The sequence below is a fragment of the Silurus meridionalis genome, chromosome 18, assembly GCF_014805685.1.
Source record: "Silurus meridionalis isolate SWU-2019-XX chromosome 18, ASM1480568v1, whole genome shotgun sequence".
Classification (NCBI taxonomy): Eukaryota; Metazoa; Chordata; class Actinopteri; order Siluriformes; family Siluridae; genus Silurus; species Silurus meridionalis.
The window spans coordinates 25,362,351-25,383,347 of NC_060901.1; the positions used below are offsets into that span (position 1 = coordinate 25,362,351).

General features: G+C 39.2%; 2 protein-coding genes across 2 annotated transcripts; both read left to right on the forward strand.

The window, feature by feature from the left end:
- The first annotated feature begins 1,734 nt into the window (after positions 1-1,734).
- Positions 1,735-4,397, forward strand: LOC124401403 (E3 ubiquitin/ISG15 ligase TRIM25-like). The gene is made up of 6 exons (XM_046873697.1): positions 1,735-2,340; positions 2,626-2,721; positions 2,859-3,092; positions 3,181-3,340; positions 3,653-3,712; positions 3,850-4,397. The coding sequence occupies exons 1-6, from the start codon at positions 1,750-1,752 to the stop codon at positions 4,380-4,382; spliced, it is 1,674 nt and encodes a 557-aa protein (XP_046729653.1). The 5' UTR covers positions 1,735-1,749; the 3' UTR covers positions 4,383-4,397.
- Positions 4,398-14,747: 10,350 nt separating this feature from the next.
- LOC124401404 (tripartite motif-containing protein 16-like) lies at positions 14,748-17,757 on the forward strand. Its single transcript, XM_046873698.1, has 6 exons — positions 14,748-15,695; positions 15,967-16,062; positions 16,224-16,457; positions 16,546-16,705; positions 16,989-17,048; positions 17,190-17,757. The coding sequence occupies exons 1-6, from the start codon at positions 15,105-15,107 to the stop codon at positions 17,720-17,722; spliced, it is 1,674 nt and encodes a 557-aa protein (XP_046729654.1). The 5' UTR covers positions 14,748-15,104; the 3' UTR covers positions 17,723-17,757.
- Positions 17,758-20,997: the final 3,240 nt, after the last annotated feature.

A 20,997-nucleotide genomic window follows, 5' to 3' on the forward strand; every position in this document is an offset into this window, starting at 1 on the left:
GGAGAGAGTGGACTGTTCACATCACCCAGGACCTGTCGTGGTCCTGTCATACCAACACCCTGATGAAGAAGGCCCGGCAGCGTCTGTACCATCTGAGATGCTTAAGGGACTATAAATATATCCTGCTTTAGTACATGTGAATATTGCACTTGGAATCTAAGTTTTATACTTTGATGATGTCCTTTGAAAAACCACTAAGTTCTCAGCAGACCACGTTTTATTAATTTTCATTTTCTCTTTAGGCAGGAGAACCCATCCATTACAGCATTTTCCTTCTATCAGAACGCATGCAATGCAAATTTAGGGAGAACTTTTAAATAAAGAAACAGAAACTTTCAGGTTATCTAAAAGTACCTCAAAACAGAGATCACAATTAAATTGTAGTGCAAGCAGTACATTGAATGCTCTTTCACTCCTCCAGTTAAGACAATTTACATGTTAACCTTATTTAATAATACACATAAACAGAGAAATAAGATCCGACCCAAAATGATCCGTCAGCCAGACCCCTACAGTCAGTAAACTGAGTGAACAATATGCACACTGATAAAAAATATATATAGAGAGAGAATTATCTGATTTTTTTTTTTATTTAATTTAGTTTTCATCTATGTATTTCATTCTCATATAATTACACATATTTGATTATTATTCAATTATATTCATTTATTGTCATTTATTGTAAGGATGTGGCAGGAATGACTTATTCTACTTTTGTCCACCAGATGTCACCATTTTCTCCAATGTTGTTTTTCCCACTGTCCTTGTTAAAGCTTTGACAATGAAAAATCCGAATCTGAATCATTCTGAGTCACTCAGTGAACGGATTCGACTCTCACGAGTCCCTGAGTCATTTAAGTCAGTAGGGATTCTTTCTGCTTTTGCCAGGAAATTCCACTAGAGGGCACTCACCGAATCCTTACAATTCATCCGTGGACTCATGAATCTCATTCACAAATCTCTCGGATTCTGCTGTTTCGCTCCGCGCTACGAGTCCGACAGATCCGCTGAATCCCACGGTTCAGGTGAATCAGTAAGGACTCGCATAGGATCCGATAACAACTAATTAAACAACTGAATTAAACAACTAAATGGTGTAATTTACAATTTGTTTTTATATCTGTTGTTAGTAGCAAAATAACCAAAGACTCAAGTGATCCGAGTAAATGAAGAGAATGATTCATGAATCTCGAGTCATATAAAGAATCGGTTTATTTTTCCTGGATGATTCTGGATTCACTCATCTAAAGCACCCATACCGTAAGAACAAGATTAGACACGAAGTAAAAAAAAGCGGCTGAATTGACCGCAGACAAGGAGCTCGTGAGATCACAACACTTTGTTTATTTGACCACTGGGATGTGAAACTCATACATTATCTCTAGCAATGTGATTTATTATTAGCATAAACATACTACAGATTTAGCCGGCCATGCACGTGCATAAAGAAGCTCCCCGGTTACCATGGCAACGACCCAAACAGAAGAAGGTATCTAAACAGTGTTTGACTCCAAACTCGTCACACAGAAGATTAACATCGTCCACACTGGAGCTCATTTACCTCCATCACCTGATTAACAGTCACAGAGAGCAGGATTTCACACTTAGTGTATTATAATTCACTTTATTTAGAACCTCGCTGCCTTTCTACTGCTATTACACACACACACACACACACACACACACACACACACACACACAGAGATACAGCAAGTGGATTTTAGTGAAAGCGAATCTGAGAGCAAGAAAATGGATGACTTCAGCATTTCAGTAGATCAACTTTCAGTAAATAAGTTCAGATGTCCAGTGTGTCTGGATCTCCTGGAGGATCCAGTGACTATCCCGTGTGGTCACAGTTTCTGTAAGGTGTGTATTAATGGCTTCTGGGATCAGGAGGATCGGACGGGTGTCTACAGCTGCCCTCAGTGCAGACACAGTTTCAATCCAAGGCCTGTTCTACACAGAAACATCATGCTGGAAAAACTGATGGAGAAAGTAAAGAACTCAGAAGCCCAAGCTGCTCGTTATGACGCTGGACCTGGAGATGTGGAATGTAATTTATGCAGTGGGAGAAAACGCAAAGCCGTCAAGTCGTGTCTGATGTGTCTGGCCTCCTTTTGTGAAACTCATCTGAAACCTCATTATGAAGTTCCTTCCTGGAAGAAGCACAAGTTAATCGAAGCCTCTGGGAAACTACAAGAGAAGATCTGCTCTGAGCACCATGAGGTTTTGAAGATCTACTGTCGTACCGACCAAAGCTTCATCTGTTACTTGTGTACGATGCATGAACACAGAGGACATGACACAGTCGCAGCTGCAGCAGAACGATCTGAAAAACAGGTGTGTGTGTGTGTGTGTGTGTGTGTGTGTGTGTGTGTGTGTGTGTGTGTGTGTGTGTGTCAGTCCTGAGTCTCAGTATTAAAATGATCAATGGAATGTGCTTGAGTTTGAAGTTCAGGACAGCCATGTTTGAAGGTCACTAGGTCGTGTGTATCAGTATAACTGGACTTGATTTCTCCTATGACAGTTAGAACAACATTAGCCGTGTGTGTGTGAGAGCTCATGTATAAAGCAGGGGGAGATGCAGGAGAATAATAATATCTAAATAACTATAACTGTTTACAGACTCAGCTGAAGGAGGAGCAGATGAAATTCCAGCAGAGAATCCAGGAGAAGCAGAAGAAGGTGCAGGAGCTGAAACAGGATGTGAACATTATAAAGGTGAGCAGTGAGCAGAGACGGAGCTGCTCCTAGAAACACACACAACATGGACATCGAGTCATTTAGAGTCCCAGTAAGAGTGTGTGTGTGTGTGTGTGTGTGTGTGTGTGTGTGTGTGTGTGTGTGTGTCCTAACAGCTCAGTGCACAGACAGCAGTAGATGACAGTGAGAAGATCTTTACTGAGATGATCAGCTCCATGGAGAAAAAGCGCTCGGAGGTGAAGGAGCTGAAGAGAGATCAGGAGAAGGCTGAACTGAGTGGAGCTGAACGACTCCTGGAGCAACAGGAGCAGGAGATTTCTGATCTTCAGAGGAGAATCACTGAGCTGGAGCAGCTTTCACACACACACGATCACATCCATTTCCTCCAGGTAACACAAAGAGTGTATAGTCTATATAGTCACATGTATATTTCTCCATCTTTCTCCTTCTCCATGATGTTTTTCTTTCTCTCTGTAGAGTTTCCAGTCTCTCAGTGTATCTTCTGGATGTGAGGACTCACCCAGCATCACTGTCCATCAACATCTCTCATTTGATAGAGTGAGGAAATCAGTCTCTGATCTGAAAAAGAGATTTGAGGAACTCTGTCAGGAGAAATTCATCATAATTCATAAACATGGTGAGAGAAATTGTCCTGCTGGGAATCTTTACTTTCTCTGCAGCATGATGACGAGAGACATTTCATATGACGACATGAACTTCCTGTTATTCCTGTTATTTTTATTACAGTTACACTTTTTATTAACGTCTTAATCGTGTAACAGCTTCTGAGTAGAGAGAGAGAGAGAGAGAGAGAGAGAGAGAGAGAGAGAGAGACTCTATATAAAAATCTGAATTTAATTTCCACTCCTACAGAAGGTTTTCTAAAATATAATACTGATTAAATATCAGACACAAACTGGATCACTTTCAACTGTGTTTTTCTCCACAGCTGCAGCAGTTCAGATGATTTTACCCTCAGAGCCAAAGAGCAGAGAAGATTTTCTAAACTGTACGTGTAAAACACACACACACACACACACACACACACACACACACACACACACACACACACACACACACGTCTCATTTGATATAGTTTTTTTTATTTTTTAATATCTGACACATTTCCATTGTTCATGTGTTTAGATTTCTGTGATCTGACTCTGGATCCCAACACAGTACATTATTACCTCATTCTGTCTGAGAAGAACAAAGTGGTGACACGCAGTGAGACAAACCAGCTGTACTCTGATCATCCAGAGAGATTTAACTCCTACTGTCAGGTGTTGAGTAAAGAGAGTGTGTGTGGACGCTGTTACTGGGAGGTGGAGTGGAGCAGTGAGAGAAATGTGTTCATATCAGTCTCATATAAAGATATCAGAAGGATAATATGGGGTGATGAGTGTGTGTTTGGACGCAACAATCAGTCCTGGAGTCTGCATTGTTCTTCTTCTTCTGTTAGTTTCTATCACAACAACATTAAGACTGATCTGAAAGTTCCATCATCCTCCAGAATAGGAGTGTATGTGGATCACAGTGCAGGAACTCTGTCCTTCTACAGCGTCTCTGATACGATGAAGCTCCTCCACAGACTCCACACCACATTCACTCAGCCTCTATACGCTGGATTCTGCCTGCCTTCTTACACAACAACTGTGAGATTATGTGATCCACAATAAAACATTCGTACCCTAAGTTTCAATTAAAATATGCAACTTTTTTTGTATGTGAAGCTTCATTCAGAATGTCATTAAAATGTTCATTTGTTAGATCTTTTCCTCGTCTTCTGTTAAAGTGCACGTCACCATCATCCTGTTCCATAAACTCTCAGAATCACTGCCTTACATTTATATATATATATATATATATATATATATATATATATATATATATATATATATATCATGAATATGCGTTAAATGATTCTCGGTAGACATCTTTATATTTTTGGATGCCACATTTATTTAAAATTTGTATAAAAAAAAATGTATAAAGTCTTTTTGGGAGAGGGGGAGGGATTTTCTGTATTTCTATGTTCTGTCTTATGCATTTTTTTGCGCTACCGCTAGAGACGCTGGATAGGAGAATGAAAGAAGAGAAAACGATGATGAACATGTAAATGTTTTAGCACCAACAACGTTCCTGCACTGCCCGGGGCCATTCGACTTGTCAAGTCAAGTTTATTTCTATAGCGCTTTTCACAACAGACATTGTCTCAAAGCAGCTCAACAGAAATCAACAGTGAGGTTGAATAGTGTGTATTTATCCCTGATGAGCAGCCGTGGCGACTGTGGCAAGGAAAAACTCCCTTAGATGTTATGAGGAAGAAACCTTGAGAGGAACCAGACTCAAAAGGGGAACCCATTATTTGGGTGACATCAAGAGTTTGATCATAAATCTTTCAACACTACAGGACACTGGAGAGTGAGAACTAACATGAGCACGTCTCTAGATGGTTCGGGATGTTTGCGAGTTTGGCATCTACTTCTTCAAAGATCCATAATGTTCATGAGGTGGGACGTGACTGGAGCTGGCCAAACCTCAGGAAGCCTCGGGATGGGGAGAGAAAGAGAAGCAGTGGAGAGGAATTAGCGTAGCTGCTGTTCATGATATTAACAGCACAAGTTGATAATGTGCATGTGATCAGATGTTCTGGAGCACAAGGTTATGATGTGAGATGTATGTTATGTGTAGGCTTTGCTAAAAAGATATGTTTTTAATCTACACTTAAACTGATGTGACGAGTTGGGAGTGAGAACCTGTTGCCCTGGAACAGGGGGATTGTCTATATGTAGATGTTTATGTTCAAAACCTTCTGATGACATGTATTTATGTGGCTATGCGGTTGTAAGATTACCTGATGTAATAGTTGAAGCTAAATCATTACCATACACATCAGCACAAGCTGCAGAGTTGGTCGCACTCACAAGAGCATGTCAGTTGTCTGAAGGTAAAGTAGTGACTATATACACTGATTCTAAGTATGCTTATGGTGTTGTGCATGATTTTGCCAAAACATGGAAGCAAAAAGACTTCAAAACACTTGATGGAAAGCCCATAGCACATTTTAATCTCATAGGCGACTTTTTAAAAGCTGTTCAACTCCCTGCCAAAGTGGCCATAGTTACACATATGCCACCTGTAGGAAATTTGAGATATCTGTTGGTTATAGTTGACAGATTCAGTAAGTGGCCAGAAGCATTTGCATGTGTGACAGAGAATGCTAAAACGGTTGTAAAAATTTTAACAAAAGAGATCATCTCTAGGTTTGGTATTCCTAGTGTGATTGAAAGTGATAACGGCACACCTTTTGCTTCGAAGGTAACACAACTTTTGGCTATAAGCTTAGCAATTCATTGTTATTTTAATATTCCCTATCACCCACAGTCAGCTGGAGTGGTAGAGAGAACAAACAGAACCAGTAAGGAACGTGTTACTAAAGCCTGCATTAAAACAGGACGAAATTAGACTGTTGTTCCCCCGGTAGTACTCATAGAAATGAGAATGACCCTATCTTCAACAAAACTAACCTTATGAAAGCTTTATGTTCTAACCTTTCCAGACCCCATGGGTCAGGGGACGCACTGGCATTTCTTCCTTAGGTAACCTGGAAGTGATGGTGGATGACCACGTTTTTGCCCTGGTTGAGAAATTGAATTCTATAAGTGCTGATGTCTCACTAACTCTTCCTCTGCCCACAGATAAGCCAACACACCCTTTTGTGCCTAATCAGCATGTCCTGATAAGAAGTCTTAAGCTTACCAAGGTCGTGTAGCTGAAGTATCTGGGTCCAGCGAATGTTCTAGCTGTAACCAGAACTGGAGTTCTGTATCAGCCACAGTGGATACATGCAAGCAGGATTACAACAGCACCCACTTATTCTGTGCACTAATTGGTCTGTTGGCCTAAGAAGCCTACCTAAGTGAGTATTCAGGGCTGAAACAGTTGAGAGCCCACAGAAAGATCCTTTCTTTATAGTAGAAAGGGGGGCCACCTCCGGGGTGAAGATCTGACTCACTTGACTGTTTAATTTAGCGTACCCTGATACCTGCTCTAGGTCTAAATTCTATAACTATATGTGCATAGTTGTAACTAGACTCCGAATTTTTCTTATTCTCTTTGAATACATTATTCAGTGAGAAGAAACTGTTATGTATACCTTATAATACTGCTAATAGACATATTGAACAAGCACTGAGAAATAAATATCTCATGATGTCTTGGAGAACGTGAAACAACTGCTGAACAAAGTTTTTTTGAGAAGATTAAGAGTTTGTTTACGAGTGTTGAACATTATTTTGTTTTCGGAATGATTCTTTTATTGATTGTTGGAATTGTACTTTGTATGTTGCCATGTTTAATGACGATGGTAAGACAGGCCATAAAGGTCTCGATTGGAGTGGTGATGATGAAGGATTATATGCATGTAGGGAAAGAATGAAATGGAATCTGTATGTTTTTGTTTGTCTTTATCTTTTCATTTGCAGTTTGTCATCAGTTCTGTTCCAAGGATGAACATCCTATGTTTTGGTGTGTGATGCTAAATCATAAATGATTTAAAGTGGCCATTGTTAGTGTTAAGATGGTTTTCACACTATCTCACACACATTCCTTTGTCTGTTCAGTGTCTATAGAATATTTACGATGTTAGTCTGTAAGGTAAACAGGGAGTCTTATCTGGACTTACACATCTCCAGCTAGTATATCCTCTTATCTAAACAGGAAACAACTAGGTCAGGTTTCTTTTCTCTGTATGTGTATAAATACGTTCTGCTACCTGCAATAAACAGAGGAAGAGGAAGAACATGCATTCTGTGTGCTGTGTATTTCTTCTTCCCTGATATCAAAAAGGCACCACGGGCATAGCAGGTCGTATGGAAAACCTCTCCAAGAATTAAGTTTCGTTTGGGCATGATAAAAATCTAACAAGCACTTAATAGACACATCATCTACCAGGAGTAAATATCAGCTTCCTATGCTAAAATCTAAAAGAGCAGATCTCGCTGATTTGATGGGAATCAAAGCACAAGAGGCGCTGATTTGCTCGCTCTTTCAAAGCATTTTAAAAATGGACGCATCATCCCAGTTCTTTTTTAATTTGGAAAAGAAAAATGGTCAAAAGCAATTAATTCACTTGCTACGCTCGGCCACTGGCCAAGAACTTACAGAACCCAATGAGATACGCAAGAGGTTACTAACAGCACCTTTTTTAGAGACCTACCTAAAATAAATGTAGATGCAAACACAAACCTTTCACAAACTCGAACACTAACAGAACTACATACAGCACTAATGAGCATGGACAATAGGAAACCTCCAGGCATAGACGGTTTACCTGTTGAATTTTATAAAACCTTGTGGTCGGAAATTGGTAAAGATCTTCTGCTAGTTCTGAATGAAAGCTTAAAAAGGCACTCTGCCACTCAGCCTGAGAAGAGCTGTCATCTCACTGATACCCAAGAAAGGTGACCTCCAGGACATAAGCAACTGGAGGCCAATCTCTTTGTTGTGTGCAGACTATAAATTTCTGTCAAAAACAATCGCCACAAGACTGCGTACAGTAATGAATAAAGTAATACATCTGGATCAAACATACTGCATACCCAATAGATCTATACTCGATAACATATCACTAGTCAGGGACATCCTAGAAGTCTCAAAACTATCAGGCATCGATGTTGGTCTGGTTTCTTTATATCAAGAAAAAGCTTTTGACCGTGTCGAACACCAATACCTGTCGCATACTTTGGAAGCTTTTGGTTTCAGTCAGGGTTTTGTGAGTATTATCCAGGCTATGTACTGTAACATTGAGAGTATACTAAAGATCAGTGGTGGTTTGAGTACTCCTTTTAAAGTTCAGAGAGGGGTTAGACAAGGATGTGCAATGTCGGGAATGTTGTACTCTCTGGCCATCGAGCCGCTGTTGCACAAAATAAGGAAGGAGCTCACTGGTCTCCAACTATCGCAATGTGAACACTCTTTTCATCTTTCTGCATATGCTGATGACGTAGTCATTTTCATTTCTGATTTTGATGATGTTAGGAGACTAGAATGTGTTGTTAAGGATTTCAAGGATATCTCTTCTGCAAAAGTCAACTGGAAAAAGAGTGAAGCACTGCTGGTGGGAGAATGGAAGAAAGGCTATCCCATGCTACCAGAAGATCTAACCTGGAAAAGAGGTGGCCTAAAATACCTTGGAGTGTTTCTGGGTAATGATGACTTCACTCAGAGAAATTGGGAGACAACATTAAAGGACGTTTACAGAAGTGGAAATGGATTCTCCCTCAAATGTCGTATCGAGGACGCACACTCATAACCAACAACCTGGCAGTGTCCTGCATGTAGCATAAACTCGCCTGCATGAACCCTCCAGCTGGACTTCTTTCGAAGATTCAGAGCGAGATCGTCAACTTCTTCTGGGACAATCTGCACTGGACCCCGCAAAGTGTTCTGTTCTTACACAAGGACGAGGGAGGTCAAGGATTCATTAACCTGGCCGGCAGAGAGGCAACATACCGCCTCCAATTTGTTCAAAAGTTCCTGATGAACACACAAAATCCAACATGGAAACCATTAGCTCAAACCATTCTGCACATAGTGGATGGACTGGGACTTGATGCCACTCTGTTCTTTATGGATCGTAACACTTTGGACTTTACTGGAATACCCTCATTCTATCGGAGTCTTTTCAAAGTGTGGACCTTTTTTCAACACCAGTGGATGAGCAGGGGGTCTTCCCTCTACTGGTTGCTGAAGGAACCAATCATCCTTGGGGCTCGTCTGGACGTGTCGAGGAATGACCTCCCTGGACTCCGAGAACTTCTCCTTTCGAAACGTTCCTTTCAACTACAAGACATTATCAGCAAAGCAGGCCCAGGCCTCGAGGACGCAGAGACAGTTTCATCATGGTATGCACAAAAATTCCTCAACAAACTGGCTCAAGCTCTAAACCCACGAGAGAAAGAGCTCCTAAAAGAATACAGTCTGGGTGCTGCAGTCCCTGATGCTACTGACGCTTTCCCGGACATGCTTATGACACCTGCACTCGGAGAATCAAGCCACAGTAGTCCACTGCTAAACCTGGGACAACATGAAACTGTACATCTGTGTACGTTTATTGGTAAAGTGATTTACAGAAACCTTGTAAAGGTGTTGAACAAACACACTGAAAGGGCGAACAGACACTGTGTGTCGCGACTAGTTAATGATTCCTGAAAATGTTAAACCGGTATGGCGAGTATTATACAAACCACCATTTACTAAAAAAGCAGCTGATCTCCAGTGGAGAATCTTACATGGTGCTGTAGCTGTGAATGCTTTTGTTAACAAGATCAATCCCACAGTAAGTGATTCATGTCCCTTCTGTTCAGAGAGAGAAACAATATATCATTGTTTAATGGACTGTAAAAGACTCTCACCTCTGTTTACTCTCTTAAGCTTATTATTTTCTCTTCTGAAAGTAGCATTTATAAAGCAATGTTTTGTTTTTGGTTTCAAGTACACTGTGAGGCAGAAATATACTTGTCAACTGGTTAATTTTATTGTCGGCCAAGCAAAACTCGCTGTGTACATGAGCAGGAAGAACAAAATAGAACAGAAAGCTGGACAGGAAATTGTACCCATCTTTAAAAACATGGTAAAAGCCAGAATAATTGTTGATTTTAACCTCCATAAACTGATGATTGGACACTTTTGGTATTGAATGGTGCTGTAATGATGGTCTGTGTTCAGTAGCTAATGGCGAACTCACTTTTACACCAGTGCTGCAGTGATCGTATACCCACATCACACAATGTACGTTTTTCTTTTTGTTTTCCTGGTGTTTTCTTTTCTTTTCTTTTCTTTTCTTCTTTTCTTTTTATCTTTTTTTTTTTAATTTTATTTAATAAAATTTTTTTTGTTGTTCTCATTGCCTGTACCTGAGAAGGGTTTTTTAATAAAGTATTTTTAAAAATCAAAATCTCTCTCTCTCTCTCTCTCTCTCTCTCTCTCTCTCTCTCTCTCTCTTTGTAGGAAAGTGTGAATAAATGTGTGTGTGTGTGTGTGTGTGTGTGTGTGTGTGTGTGTGTGTCCTCTATGCTTTATTAATGGTAAAGTAACTGAAAACGAATCAGAAGCTTTTACACGATTAAGACGTGAATAAAAAGTGTAACTGTAATAAAAATAACAGTAATAACAGGAAGTTCATGTCGTCATATGAAATGTCTCTCGTCATCATGCTGTAGAGAAAGTAAAGATTCCCAGCAGGACAATTTCTCTTACCAAGTTCATGAATCCTCAAATCTCTTTTCCAGATCAGAGACTGATTTCCTCACTCTATCAAATGAGAGATGTTGATGGACAGTGATGCTGGGTGAGTCCTCACATCCAGAAATATACAGTGGGTACAGAATGTATTCAGACCCCCTTAAATATTTCACTCTTTGTTATATTGCAGCCATTTGCTAAAATCATTGAAGTTAATTTCTTTTTCTCAATAAATTAATAAATTAATAAATAAATAAACACTAACTACATATTGATATGTAACTGTCATATTTAACTGCATTAATCATTTTGTATATATATATATTAAACTTACTAGACTGTTACTGAAGCCATGAAATTTTGTTTTCATGTGCGGTTTTAATAATGTTAGCGCTAGTAGAACAGTAAATACCTGTTTGTATTGAATAAACAAACGGGTTGGGGTTTTTTTTTGCGCAGTAGTCTTACACTTTTGATTTTCGTTTACATTGTTCAAGAACAGCTTCAAATTTAAATGATTTTTTCTTTAATCAGTTATGGCTATTATACTATTTGTGTAATATTTATGATTAAGTTAGATGTTTGTTCTTTTTTTTGTTTTGTTTTTTAAATAATTTTGTGGAAAGAAATGGTAAAGGAACAAAGTCAGGCACAGCAGCAATGCATTCAAGGTTTCTTCTAGAAGGAATCATGTCAAAGACTGTTAGATGCACTACAGTGAAGTTGAGAACCATTATTGTCAGTTTATTGGTTTTAGTTTACAGAAAAGAGAGATACGTTGTCCAGGCCCTTGTTTTATATCATCCCACTTGTTTTGGGGAACATGACTTCCCATTGCCCACCTGACTGGTTTCTGGGATCTTTCCTGTGCCACCCCATAAAAAAAAATCCTAGAATAACCGCTGCCCAGCGCCACGATTAGGCGCGCAAATAAAAAAAGGAAACACTCTCTCTCTCTCTCTCTCTCTTTCTCTCTCGCTTATTTATGCACTTACTTACACACCCAGACAGTAAAGCATTACAGTAGTCTAATCTACAAGTAACAAAAGCATGAACTAGTTTACTTCTAGCTGCATGTGGTCCTAGTAAAAGTACTTCCATCTTATCTGAGTTAAGCGGAAGAAAGTTATCAAGCATCCACTGTCTTAATGTACTTTACACACTCCTTAACATTTTTAAGCTGATATCTCTCATCTGGTTTTGCTGAAATGTACAGGTGTGTATCATCAGCATAGCAATGGAAGCGAATATCATGTTTATGTATCATTTCACCCAGAGGCAGCATATATAAAGAGAAAAGCATTGGGCCTAAGACAGATCCTTGCAGAACACCAAATTTTACCTCAGAGAGTGTGTTTAGAGTCCTAGTAAGAGAATGTGTGTGTGTGTGTGTGTGTGTCCTAACAGCTCAGTGCACAGACAGCAGTAGATGACAGTGAGAAGATCTTTACTGAGATGATCAGCTCCATGGAGAAAATGCGCTCGGAGGTGAAGGAGCTGATCAGAGATCAGGAGGAGGCTGAACTGAGTCCAGCTGAACGACTCCTGGAGCAACTGGAGCAGGAGATTTATGATCTTCAGAGGAGAATCACTGAGCTGGAGCAGCTTTCACACACACACGATCACATCCATTTCCTCCAGGTAACACAAAGAGTGTATAGTCTATATAGTCACATGTATATTTCTCCACCTTTCTCCTTCTCCATGATGTTTTTCTTTCTCTCTGTAGATTTTCCAGTCTCTCAGTGTATCTTCTGGATGTGAGGACTCACCCAGCATCACTGTCCATCAACATCTCTCATTTGATAGAGTGAGGAAATCAGTCTCTGATCTGAAAAAGAGATTTGAGGAACTCTGCCAGGAGAAATTCATCATAATTCATGAACATGGTGAGAGAAATTGTCCTGCTGGGAATCTTTACTTTCTCTGCAGCATGATGACGAGAGACATTTCAGTTACACTTTTTATTCACGTCTTAATGGTGTAAAAGCTTCTAAATCATGTTCAGTTAATAAAGCATAGAGGAGAGAGAGAGAGAGAGAGAGAGAGAGAGAGAGAGAGAGTCTCTATATAAAAATCTGAATTTAATTTCCACTCCTACAGAAGGTTTTCTAAAATAAAATACTGATTAAATATCAGACACAAACTGGATCACTTTCAACTATGTTTTTCTCCACAGCTGCAGAAGTTCAGATGATTTTACCCTCAGATCCAAAAAGCAGAGAAGATTTTCTGAACTGTACGTGTAAAACACACACACACACACACACACACACACACACACACACACACACACACACGTCTCATTTGATATAGTTTTGTTTCTTTTTTAATATCTGACACATTTCCATTGTTCATGTGTTTAGATTTCTGTGATCTGACTCTGGATCCCAACACAGTAAATTATTACCTCATTCTGTCTGAGAAGAACAAAGTGGTGACACGCAGTGAGACAAACCAGCTGTACTCTGATCATCCAGAGAGATTTGAATTTATTAAAAGAATATTTTAAATAAAGATGCAACAAGTCGTTTATTTTCCATTTCCAACATTTTATTTTACATCAGAATTTTTTTGCCAAATAAATTTAGAATCAATCAGATTGAGAATTTTTCTGAATCAGAATCAGAATGAATCAGAATCTGGTTTCAGTCAGAATCGGTGTTAGAATTGTGTTTCAGTGATCAGGTACACGAGGGTACAGGAAATTTGATGGTGAACTCTGTGTTGAACTTGTTTGCAGTACATGTTGCAGTAAGATACACTGCTGATGTAACACACGTTGGCTATGAAACAAGTTAGTTACAAAACTGGGTTGGACTTACTGGTTCTGCTTTACAATGGTCCCGATCCTGCTTTAGTACATGTGAATATTGCAGTAAGAATAAAATCCAGTAAAATTAACCAAACTCTATAATATAATTATATAATATATAATAATATAATATAATTATTATAATATAATTATATTTTTATTTTATTTAATTTATATCTATGTATTTTATCCTTATATTCATACTTATATAGTTGTTTAACATTTTTATTCATTAATTGTCATTTATTGTAAGGATGTGGCAGGAATGACTTATTCTACTTTTGTCCACCAGATGTCCCCATTTTCTCCCATGTTGTTTTTCCCCACTGTCCTTGTTAAAGCTTTGCCACATGTGAGGAAGAACTAGAGATGAGAAATCCGAACAGGTTATTTGATCCAGTCCCCTTGCTTCTTTCACGAGTCCCTGAGTCACTTAAATCAGTAGGGATTCTTCCTGCTTTTACCAGGAAATTCCACTAGAGGGCACTCACCGAATCCTTACAATTCATCCGTGGACTCATGAATCTCATTCACAAATCTCTCGGATTCTGCTGTTTCGCTCCGCGCTACGAGTCCGACAGATCCGCTGAATCCCACGGTTCAGGTGAATCAGTAAGGACTCGCATAGGATCCGATAACAACTAATTAAACAACTGAATTAAACAACTAAATGATGTAATTTACAATTTGTTTTTATATCTGTTGTTAGTAGCAAAATAACCAAAGACTCAAGTGATCCGAGTAAATGAAGAGAATGATTCATGAATCTCGAGTCATATAAAGAATCGGTTTATTTTTCCTGGATGATTCTGGATTCACTCATCTAAAGCACCCATACCGTAAGAACAAGATTAGACACGAAGTCAAAAAAAAAAAGCGGCTGAATTGACCGCAGACAAGGAGCTCGTGAGATCACAACACTTTGTTTATTTGACCACTGGGATGTGAAACTCATACATTATCTCTAGCAATGTGATTTATTATTAGCATAAACATACTACAGATTTAGCCGGCCATGCACGTGCATGAAGAAGCTCCCCGGTTACCATGGCAACGACCCAAACAGAAGAAGGTATCTAAACAGCGTTTGACTCCAAACTCGTCACACAGAAGATTAACATCGTCCACACTGGAGCTCATTTACCTCCATCACCTGATTAACAGTCACAGAGAGCAGGATTTCACACTTAGTGTATTATAAAATTCACTTTATTTAGAACCTCGCTGCCTTTCTACTGCTATTACACACTCTGTACACACACACACACACACACACACACACACACACACAGAGACCCAGTAAGTAGATTTCAGTGAAAGCGAATCTGAGAGCAAGAAAATGAATGACTTCAGCATTTCAGTAGATCAGCTTCCAGTAAATAAGTTCAGATGTCCAGTGTGTCTGGATCTCCTGAAGGATCCAGTGGATACCCCGTGTGGTCACAGTTTCTGTAAGGTGTGTATTAATGGCTTCTGGGATCAGGAGGATTGGATTGGTGTCTACAGCTGTCCTAAGTGCAGACACACTTTCAATCCAAGGCCTGTTCTACACAGAAACATCATGCTGGAAAAACTGATGGAGAAAGTAAAGAACTCAGAAGCCCAAGCTGCTCGTTATGACGCTGGACCTGGAGATGTGGAATGTAATTTATGCAGTGGGAGAAAACGCAAAGCCGTCAAGTCGTGTCTGATGTGTCTGAACTCCTTTTGTGAAACTCATCTGAAACCTCACTACGAAGTTCCTTCCTGGAAGAAGCACAAGTTAATCGAAGCCTCTGGGAATCTACAAGAGAAGATCTGCTCTGAGCACCATGAGATTTTGAAGATATACTGTCGTACCGACCAAAGCTTCATCTGTTATCTGTGTCCGATGCATGAACACAGAGGACATGACACAGTTGCAGCTGCAGCAGAACGATCTGAAAAACAGGTGTGTGAGTGTGTGTGAGTGTGTGTGTGTGTGTGTGTGTGTGTGTCAGTCCTGAGTCTCAGTATTAAAATGATCAATGGAATGTGCTTGAGTTTGAAGTTCAGGACAGCCATGTTTGAAGGTCACTAGGTCGTGTGTATCAGTATAACTGGACTTGATTTCTCCTATGACAGTTAGAACAACATTAGCCGTGTGTGTGTGAGAGCTCATGTATAAAGCAGGGGGAGATGCAGGAGAAAAATAATATCTAAATAACTATAACTGTTTACAGACTCAGCTGAAGGAGGAGCAGATGAAATTCCAGCAGAGAATCCAGGAGAAGCAGAAGAAGGTGCAGGAGCTGAAACAGGATGTGAACATTATAAAGGTGAGCAGTGAGCAGAGACGGAGCTGCTCCTAGAAACACACACAACATGGACATCGAGTCATTTAGAGTCCCAGTAAGAGTGTGTGTGTGTGTGTGTGTGTGTGTGTGTGTGTGTGTGTGTGTGTGTGTGTGTGTGTGTGTGTGTGTGTATGTCCTAACAGCTCAGTGCACAGACAGCAGTAGATGACAGTGAGAAGATCTTTACTGAGATGATCAGCTCCATGGAGAAAAAGCGCTCGGAGGTGACGGAGCTGATCAGAGATCAGGAGAAGGCTGAACTGAGTGGAGCTGAACGACTCCTGGAGCAACTGGAGCAGGAGATTTCTGATCTTCAGAGGAGAATCACTGAGCTGGAGCAGCTTTCACACACACACGATCACATCCATTTCCTCCAGGTAACACAAAGTGTGTAAAGTCTATATAGTCACATGTATATTTCTCCACCTTTCTCCTTCTCCATGATGTTTTTCTTTCTCTCTGTAGAGTTTCCAGTCTCTCAGTGTATCTTCTGGATGTGAGGACTCACCCAGCATCACTGTCCATCAACATCTCACATTTAATAGAGTGAGGAAATCAGTCTCTGATCTGAAAAAGAGATTTGAGGAACTCTGCCAGGAGGAATTCATCATAATTCATGAACATGGTGAGAGAAATTGTCCTGCTGGGAATCTTTACTTTCTCTGCAGCATGATGACGAGAGACATTTCAGTTACACTTTTTATTCACGTCTTAATGGTGTAAAAGCTTCTGATTCATGTTCAGTTAATAAAGCATAGAGAGAGAGAGAGAGAGAGAGAGAGAGAGAGAGAGTCTCTATATAAAAATCTGAATTTAATTTCCACTCCTACAGAAGGTTTTATAAAATATAATACTGATTAAATATCAGACACAAACTGGATCACTTTCAACTGTGTTTTTCTCCACAGCTGCAGAAGTTCAGATGATTTTACCCTCAGAACCAAAGAGCAGAGAAGAATTTCTAAACTGTAAGTGTAACACACACACACACACACACACACACACACACACACACACACACACACACACACACACACACACACGTCTCATTTGATATAGTTTTGTTTCTTTTTTAATATCTGACACATTTCCATTGTTCATGTGTTTAGATTTCTGTGATCTGACTCTGGATCCCAACACAGTACATTATTACCTCATTCTGTCTGAGAAGAACAAAGTGGTGACACGCAGTGAGACAAAGCAGTCGTACTCTGATCATCCAGAGAGATTTAACTCCTACTGTCAGGTGTTGAGTAAAGAGAGTGTGTGTGGACGCTGTTACTGGGAGATGGAGTGGAGCAGTGAGAGAAATGTGTTCATATCAGTCTCATATAAAGACATCAGAAGGATAATATGGGGTGATGAGTGTGTGTTTGGACACAACGATCAGTCCTGGAGTCTGCAGTGTTCTTCTTCTTCTGTTAGTTTCTATCACAACAACATTATGACTGATCTGAAAGTTCCATCATCCTCCAGAATAGGAGTGTATGTGGATCACAGTGCAGGAACTCTGTCCTTCTACAGCGTCTCTGATACGATGAAGCTCCTCCACAGACTCCACACCACATTCACTCAGCCTCTATACGCTGGATTCTTGCTGCCTTCTTACACAGCAACTGTGAGATTATGTGATTCGCAATAAAACATTTGTACCCTAAGTTTCAATTAAAATATGCAACTTTTTTTGTATGTGAAGCTTCATTCAGAATGTCATTAAAATGTTCATTTGTTAGATCTTTTCCTCGTCTTCTGGCAAAGTGCACATCACCATCATCCTGTTCCATAAACTCTCAGAATCACTGCCACTTTCGCGAGTTCTGCGGCTGCACGACACTGTGCCTGAAACTCACCATTGGAAATATCCCGAATCACGCAGAGCATCCAGCAGTTTGAAATTGTTTCCTTCTTCACATCATTCCAGGCTGATCTCAGGAAGTTCATTGCATCTAGAAGGAAAGGGGTGTACTGTGCCTTCCTTTAATCATGGAGCAGGTACGTTTTCCTGTAGTGCACCTTAAGCACTTGGATTATCCCCTGGTCCATTGGTTGGAGCCATGGGCATAAATTTCATTTAACAATAAGAAATATAAAATTTCTCATGAGCAATTTTTGAAGGGACACAAATAATACAGTCAAATTGTACTAAATAAAAATATGCCCCCACAGTAAAATACTTTGCTTTTATCATTATTATTGTAGCATGGAGACTGCTTTTTAATTTTCAAAGTTTTTCTCAGGTTCAATGACAAAGCAAAACAAGGAATTAAAAAAGGTTAAAATTTTTATTTAAAATTAATGAAGACACTTAAGAACAGAATAGAAATTAATTATACAAAAAAATACAGTGGGGTCAGTTCAGACGTAGCACAGTGCTCATTTAGTCAGAGGTGGAAAAAGTACACAAATCCATTACTTAAGTACAGATTCTAATGTTTTAAAATACTCGAGTAAAAGTTGAAGTACTGATTATACTTTTTTACTTAAGTGAAAGTAAAGAAGTCTTGGCTCTGACATGTATTTAAGTAAAAAGTAGTTATTACTTATACCCATTTTAGCTGTTAACTGGATCTCACATCATATTAATATTTGATAGATAGATAGAAATGTGTGGACATCGTTAAGAGCCTTTGCTATGTTTCCACACGGACAGTTAATGAGGTGATACCGGAGAAAGTGCACCTCTTCAAGTCAAGAAGCTTTTTATATATATATATATATATATATATATATATATATATATATATATATATATATATATATATATATATACATATATATATATATATATATATATATATATAGAAATAAAGAAATAAAACAAAAGAAATAAAACAAAAGATTACTGATTAAAATAATTTTTTGGTGGAGTTTATTTATTTATTTTATATCTACGTAAAGAAGGGACGTTGGGAATAAGTGTATGTTTTGCTGGAGGTTTTAATTTCGCCTATTTTATATTTAGTTTTTATTTATGTATTTATACTTTTTATAAAAAGGGTAAAAACAGAAATGCGCGCTGAATTGATGGCGCATTAATAACATTTAGTGCCGTTTAAAAGAATTTTAATTTTGACAGCCAAATATATATAAATACAAAACTAATTCAAAATGTTGTTACCGAAAGAATGTGTCCAGCCTGAACATCCACATATAGGACACAAGCAGAGAAAAGATGATGATCATCATGAATGTGTCTGATCTCAGTCATGATTACATCACTGACTCCCTCTGTTTCATCCACAGTAACCCCAGACTTCTTACTGCCTTCTGCCTGTTGATTCTTATCTTCGCAAAGAGTGAGAGTCAGGACTTTATACACCAGCGGACTAAAAAAGACACGCAGTATCAGAAAATCGGTTGTTCGGCTAAAATCGGCGCGCAGTGAAAATAAAAGATAATGATATTTCACCCAATCAATTAATTAAAACTAAAGTAATGAGCCTGTTTTGAAAATGTAAGAAGTAAAACGTAAAGATATTTGTGTAAAAATGTAATAAGTAAAAGTAAAAAGTAAAGTACTGATACCAGAAAAATCTACTTAAGTACAGTATTTGTACTTCGTTACTTTTCCCAATTCTGTATTTAATAAATGCACAGATAAACAGTATGCTAATTGTGTGTTAATGTTAACAGTATACCAAGTCGCCCCATTTACGACCATGGTTGGAGCTTACTCGTTGCGTTAGGTTGGAGGTAAAAGATCTTAATGGCCTTGAGACCAGGAAGATCCGGATGAGCTCTACAGTTGTCCACGATCAGTGCCACCTTCCTTTTCTCTGCTTGGAACTTCCTGTCCCACTTTTTCACCCATGCACTGAATAGATCTCCTGTGATCCAGGCGCTTGGCTGGCCATCGTAATCACATTGGACAACTTTGATCTGCTTAAAGCATCTGGGATTCTTGGACTTCCCTATAACGTAGAGCAGGAGTTTTTGGCTTCCATTCATGTTAGCAGCAACTAGCACTGTAAGTCGGTCCATCGACTTTTTTCCACCATGACAAGCCTCCCCACGAAACGCCATAGTCTTGTCTGGAAGGCATTTCCAAAACACCCCAGTTTCATCAGCAATGGAAAAATTTTATAGGTATCCAAAATTGTGCGCATTTGAGTCTTCAGCTATGAATCCACTTGTTCCGCTCTCTCCACAAATTGCTTTGAAGACAATGTTGTGCCTCTTTTTGAAACAATCCAGCCACCAGACTTGCTTTAAAGTCAGGGTGTCCTAGCTTTGCAGCAAGGATGTCCGCCTTCTCCATCAGCAAGGGACCATTGACGGGAAGGTTTGTTGCTCGCGTATTTGTGAACCATTGAAACACTGCGTCGTCGACATCTTTGTGCTATGCCAATCTACGTTTTTTTCTTGCTGGATCAAAGACAGACTTCTCGTACATTTGCTTTATCACGTCTGTCTTCTTTTTCCATCCTGAAATGGTGTTTGCTGGAATGCCATGCTGAGGTTTTTTTCCTTTTTTTAGCTGCAGTATGATTTCATACTTTTTTCTCTATTGATTGATTGTACTGTTTTCTCTTAACACCTCCAGACATTTTAAGAAGGCAAAAAAAAGAAAAGCTACAGCATGTTATCCTTCAGACAAGATCACCAAGTGCGAGTGAACTGTCATTGAAGTGAACGACCATACGGACCGTGATCACGTGCTACGTGAACTCAGCACTTGCGCAGTGAACCAAGTACAGTACGATCATTGTGGTAATTACTGAACACTTACCCAATTGTTTTTACAACTGGGAATGAAAATTGTGAAATGTGAATATCGACCGCAATAATCATCCTTCAGTATCACACACTGTATCGTTCATGTAAAAAAATACTTAGATAAGACGCCCACTGATATAAGACGCACCCTGGGTGAGGGGTACGTAAAACTTTGTATAAGACGCGTCTTATATACGCGAA

Coding starts and splice junctions, on each gene's coding strand:
- LOC124401403 (XM_046873697.1), top strand. CDS start 1,750: ATGGATGACTTCAGCATTTCAGTAGATCAACTTTCAGTAAATAAGTTC. Junction 2,341..2,625: donor CAGAACGATCTGAAAAACAG/GTGTGTGTGTGT, acceptor AACTGTTTACAG/ACTCAGCTGAAGGAGGAGCA. Junction 3,093..3,180: donor ATCACATCCATTTCCTCCAG/GTAACACAAAGA, acceptor TTCTCTCTGTAG/AGTTTCCAGTCTCTCAGTGT.
- LOC124401404 (XM_046873698.1), top strand. CDS start 15,105: ATGAATGACTTCAGCATTTCAGTAGATCAGCTTCCAGTAAATAAGTTC. Junction 16,063..16,223: donor AGGATGTGAACATTATAAAG/GTGAGCAGTGAG, acceptor ATGTCCTAACAG/CTCAGTGCACAGACAGCAGT. Junction 16,706..16,988: donor CATCATAATTCATGAACATG/GTGAGAGAAATT, acceptor TTTTCTCCACAG/CTGCAGAAGTTCAGATGATT.